This window comes from Bison bison, unplaced genomic scaffold (assembly GCF_000754665.1).
Source record: "Bison bison bison isolate TAMUID 2011002044 unplaced genomic scaffold, Bison_UMD1.0 scf7180017864313, whole genome shotgun sequence".
In the NCBI taxonomy this organism is placed as follows: domain Eukaryota; kingdom Metazoa; phylum Chordata; class Mammalia; order Artiodactyla; family Bovidae; genus Bison; species Bison bison.
In genome coordinates, this window is record NW_011494885.1 from 965,241 (window position 1) to 971,054 (window position 5,814).

General features: G+C 55.0%; 1 protein-coding gene across 1 annotated transcript in view; it reads right to left on the reverse strand.

Annotated features, from left to right (window-relative positions):
- Positions 1 to 5,814, reverse strand: part of ZNF428 (zinc finger protein 428) — a 9,867-nt gene that overhangs the window by 296 nt on the left and 3,757 nt on the right. The window contains 3 exon segments of the mRNA XM_010852551.1: positions 5 to 156; positions 159 to 317; positions 4,957 to 5,181. Of these exon segments, the coding sequence (XP_010850853.1) occupies positions 5 to 156; positions 159 to 317; positions 4,957 to 5,032 (387 nt within the window). The 5' untranslated portion in view covers positions 5,033 to 5,181.

The window sequence follows — 5,814 nt, forward strand, 5'->3', positions numbered from 1 at the left end:
GCGTTTCAGGGGCTGGTGCTTCCTGGGGGGCTACTGCAGGGCAGCAGAGCCGGCAAGGTGGGGTGCCTGGAGGGGCCTCCCCGAGGGGTGAGCGGCCACAGAGCTGGCAGGGTTGGGCTGGGGGGCCGGGAGGCTGGGCCGCACGGGGGGCCCGCGGGATGGGCCGCCACGGCCCCCACCCAGGCGCTGCTTCACCTTGTAGCCGGGGTCATATTCAGGATCGTCAGTGGTCTCCTCCTCCTCCTCTTCTTCCTCGTCTTCCTCTTCGGAGTCTGGCTCTGAGAGAGTGTACTCGGAGTCAGAGGAATGCTCGGGGCCTGCAGGGGGTGGTGGGTAAGGAGACAGTGCGTCACAGGACAGAGGGCTGTGCCTGGCTGTCCCCTCCAGGAGACCCATGCAGACTCACTGCAGTACTGGGCCCAACCCTGCTCTCTGCACTGACGAACCCCCGGCGCACAGAACAGCCCGGCACGAAGGAGGTGCTAGGAATCTGTGCATCAAGGAAATGCACATTTTTTAAGAACTGCATCTTAGGGGGTTAAAAAGAACAAAGTAGAGAAATAGGAATAATAAAAGCAACAGTGATAGCATCCACTGCTATTTTAAGAACTTTGGGGTTTTTGGCCATGCCGTGCAGCACGCCGGACCTTATTTCCTCAACCAGGGATCGAACCTATGCCCCCTGCGATGGAAGCACTGAGTCTTAACCACTGTACTACCAGGGTATTCCCAAGAACCTTATTTTTTATAAATATTAACTCAACTAATCTTTACAACCACCCTGAGAGAGTTACTATTATTATTCCTAAGTGACAAATGGGGAAACCGAGGCATGGAGATGCGGTGACTCACTGGCCTCCAGTCACACAGCTAAAAGGGAAAGCTAAATGTGGGTGATGGCCTAGCACCGCTCATTTAGGGAGGCAAACACTTGAGCAGATATTTCAGCAAATTAAAACACATGTATATACATACTTTGAAATACATGGTTTTATACTAATATATATGCATGAGTGCGTGCTCAGTCGCTTAAGTTGTGTCTGTCTCTTTGCAACCCTGTGGACTGTAGCCCGCCAGGCTCCTCTGTCCATAGGGCTCTCTAGGCAAGAATACTGGAGAAGGTTGCCATGCCCTCTCCAGGGGATCTTCCTGACCCAGGGATTGAATCAGATCTCCTGCACTGTAGGCAGATTCCTTACCGCTGAGCCACTGGGAAGCCCAAGAATGCTGGAGAAGGCAGCCTATCCCTTTTCCAGGGGATCTTCCCTACCCAGGGATCGAACCCACGTCTCCTGCACTGCAGGCAGACTCTTTACCGCTGAGCCACCGGGAAGCCCTTTATAAATATATACATATAAGCCTTTTATATACACATACATATATATATATATGTATACAAAAAACATCTAGTAAAGTGAGTTAAAATATTTGTAAGAATAGGTGTATTACTGTGATTTCATGGGTATGAAGGACATACCTAGGACAAATTTACGTTTAAATAAAGTAAAAAGTGTAAAGTGGATATACAGGGAAGGGCGACACCAACAGCTGTTACGGGGGCTGTGGACCCCAGCCCCAGTCAGAGGGAGCCCCTACTGTGGTAGCAATGGCAGTGTGGGAAATACTGGCTGCTTTAGGAATGGTGGCCTAAGCCTGCCAAGAACATCTCCTAAGACTGCGACAGCTCAGCCCTTTGTCCATGGCCCTCCGCCTTAGTCTCCCCCAGCAGCGTATGGGGACCCCGTTACAACTGGGCCAGCCACATTCCTCACATCCCTCAACACCCAGGCCAGACCCCACCTCAGGGACTTCGCCTCCCTTTCTGCAGATGGACCTAGGCTTGATCCCTCCCTTCCATCACACCTCTGCTCAGGTGTCATCTCGGTGAACACCTGGTCAGTAAGTCTGACTGGCAGTCCCTCCCGAGCACTCCCTACGCCCTTCACTCAGCTTTATCGTCTCCTCAGTTTACTGTATGCAACTCCTGCTACGTGTTTACTGCCTGTCCCTGAGAGCAGGGGCTTTGTCTCATTCATGGCTGTGCCCCGAGCATCTAGAACACTTCCCTTGTGCCTGGCATTCAATTTGACAGCCTTTTCTGTGGCTTTCCATGTGCTGGGAATGTCTCCTGTTAGCCTTTAGGACCTTCCTCTTTGCTGAGGGCACCCCAGATCTCCTGACCCCAGGCAGCCAGTCACTTCTGCTCTCTGGCTGTCCTAGTCCTGAACCTTCAGGGAGGTGCCCATCTGAAGTTCTTCCCCACTGATCAGCGGACAGGCCTGGGCTGACTCACTGCTGGGTCCCCAGCATCACCCAGCTTGGAAGCCCAGGTTATAAATGTCTGTGCCTCTCTGTGACTCCCTGTCTCTTACTTGTTCCTGCCTCTGTCCTGCTCTCTCTCTGTCACGTAAAGAGCCTTGGCGTGGGCTGGTCCCTGGGCCTGGAACGCTGTTTCCCATTCTGTCTGCCTGGCAACCTCCTACTTATCCTTCAGGACCCAGCACAGGCTCCGTCCTCCTTGTAGTCACCACCGTGATGACTTCAGGTCGGGGGTCTCTGCCCTCTTCCCTCCACCCTGGCACCACCTACCCATCACTGTCCTAAGGGCTGCAGCCATCTGGGCCCCAGAATGTCTCCCCCATCAGGCTAGGAAGCCCTCGGGGCAGGGCTGACTCATCTGGGGTCCTCAGCAGGCCTCGTGGGTGGGATGAGCAGGGCCGCCCTGCTCCCTCCCCTCCAGGCCTTTGCCTCTGCTCCCCTCCTGCCTGGGACGACCCTTTCCTTCTTGACTAGCAAACTCCTGCTCCTCTTTAAGGCCCCAGCTCCACATCACCTCCTCTGTGAGGTCCTCCCGGACTGCCCAGGTGGTCAGTGCCTCTCTTGTCTGGGTTCCCCCTACCCCCAACATACCCTGACCGCCTGGCCTGGGCAGTGAATGTCTGGGTACTGGAAACTCCTGGAGGGCAGGACCTGGGTCTCACCCCTCTCTGCATCCTCTCCTTATCCTGAGCATAAGGCAGCCTGAGGAGGCATATGCTGAAGGGCTGTGAAGCACACCTCCAGCTTTGGGCCCATCCCAAAGCCCAGCCCAAAGCTGGGGCCCCACCCCTCTTTCTCCTCCCACCTCTGACTTCACACAACCCCTCCAGGGTCTTCACTGCCCACTGTGACTTCACGAAGTTGGCTTGAGCAAGGCAATCAGGTAGTCACCTGTGGCTACCAGGCCTTTTGTGTCCACCGTGACTTCCAGGCCCACGAGCCCTTTCACAGCCACCATGCCTTCTCCACCTACAAGAGCCCCAAAGCCCAGCACATCTCCGGCACCCACTGGACCCCCGATGCCCACAGCATCTCCCAAGCCTCCCGCCTCCTTGAAGACCCCCAAATCGGCAGTGCCCAACAGCCCCTCGGCATCCACCAAACCGTCCACAGCCCCCACCTCAGTTACAAGCCCAAGCAGTTCCAAATCTCCCAAATGGGCGAAGACCACGACAGCCCCTTCTAACCAGCCCAGCCACAAGTCGCGTGTCCACAGCCAGGCACGCACGCCCAGCAAAGCCAGCACCGACACCCGGGCCAGCACCGACACCAGGGTCAGCAAGGCCAGCAAGGCCAGCGGGGTAAGATGCCCCCAGCACCGAGGCACCCGCAGCCGGGGCAGAACTCCTGGCAGAAAGGGAAGCCGCAGCTCCAAGCGGTCAGCCAACAGGGCCAGCACGCCAAGCAGGATAAAAACTCAAGGTGCCAGACCAGGCATGCCCAGCAAGGTGAGAACTCCTACTTCCCAGCAAAAACAGGGTATGGGGAAGAGTTACAGCCGGCCTAGAACCAGCAACCAGGAAAGGAGTGAGAGCCAGCCTAGAAGTGTGAGCCGAAAGAAGAGCTACAGCTCCCCAGGAGCCTCTGAGATGGGAAAGAGTTCCAGCCCAGCAGCAACCTCCAGCAGGGCAAAGAGTTACAGCCCCACTCGAACTCCCTTCGAGGAGACAGGTTACAGCCAGTCTCCATCATCGTCGCGGAGGGTGAAGAGTTACAGTCAGATGATTACCCCCAGCAGGGAATGGAGTTACAGCCCGACTGAAGCGTTCAGCAAGGTCGAGAGTTGCAACCAGGATAGTATGCCCAGCCGGCCCCAAAGTCACAGCCGGTCTAGCAGCCCCAGCCGGCCCCAAAGTCACAGCCGGTCGAGAACGCCCAGAAGGGCAAGAAGTCACAGTCAGGAGAGGGCCTACAGCAGGGTGAGAAGTCACAGTTGGAAGAGAAATCACAGCAGGGCAAGAAGTCGTACCCGGAAGGGAACTCCCAGTCAGATGGGAAGACAAAGTCAGTCAAGAATCCGCAGCAAGGGGACAAATTATAACCAATCTAGAACCCCCAGAAAGGAAAGAAGTCACAGCCAGTCTAGAAGCCACAGCAAGGAGAGAGGTTACAGGCGATCTAGAACTCACAGCAAGGAGAGAGGTCGCATATGGTCTAGAACCCCCAGCAAAGAAAGAGACCACAGCCGATCTAGGACCCCCAGTGAAGAGAGAGACCACAGTCGATCCAGAACCCCCAGCAAGGAGAGAGAATACAGCCAAACTAGAACCCTCAGCAAGGAAAGATATTACAGCCGATCTAGAACCCCCAGAAGAGAGAGAGATCACAGACGATCTCGAACCTCCAGCAAGGGGAGAGATCACGGCCGATCTAGAACTCCTGGAAAGAAGAGAGACCACAGCCGAACCAGAATGTCCAACCAAGAAAGTGACCCCATCAAGGAGAGCAATTCCAGCCAATCTACAACTCACAGCAGTCTCAGCAGGAAGGGATCCCCTAGCAGAGCACAGAGTCCTAATGGGAAGAGAACACCTAGCGAGACAAGGAACCACTCGCAGTCAAGATTTCTTAGCAGAGCCCCAGTCCCAAACCAGGATGATACACAAGCTGACACTACCGCCTCTAAGGCCGTCTCACCTGGAGAAAGGTCCTCATCATCTTCTTCCAAGCTGGCGTAGCCCCCCGTCTCAGCTGGCTCACGGGTCTCTGTCATGGCCGGGGGAGGGGACAGGAGACAGGAGCAGAGCAGAAGCTGGGCAGTGTCCCTCCCTGGCCAGCTTTCCACAGCCACACCTTGGCCACAGGTCTTCTAATGTAGATGTCGGCTCGTAGTGAGGGATGCTGGACAGGGGAAGGAAAGACCTGTGGCGACAATAAATTTTTACATAGCATCTGCCTCCCCAGGACTCAGTGTGCTCAGTGTGGGTAAGGCAGATGATCCCAGCTCTGTCCTAGCTGTCTACAGGGCCGTGACTGCAGGCTCTGTCCCTCTTGTGGGCTTTAATTTCCCCATCTGGTTCTCATTTAATGGGGTGTGAAAGGATAATATTCCAAATTATTTAACAAGGAGTACTAACATGAGCACCAATCAGGACTGAGAGTGGAATGTGGGCCTCTTGCTAGGCATTAATCCTTACTTGCTGGGCTCTGGGTAAACCTGGAGTTGGGAGAAGACTCCAAATTGGGAAGCAAGGGTAGGGATTACTTGGTATACTGGTGATACACCAACCAGTCTAGAAGTCATTCTGTATTTAAACAACTAGTAAGGCGATGGCACCCCACTCCAGTACTCTTGCCTGGAAAATCCCATGGATGGAGGAGCCTGGTGGGCTGCAGTCCATGGGATCACTAAGAGTCGGACACGACTGAGTGACTTCCCTTTCACTTTTCACTTTCATGCATTGGAGAAGGAAATGACAACCCACTCCAGTGTTCTTGCCTGGAGAATCCCAGGGAGGGGGAGCCTGGTGGGCTGCCGTCTATGGGGTCGCACAG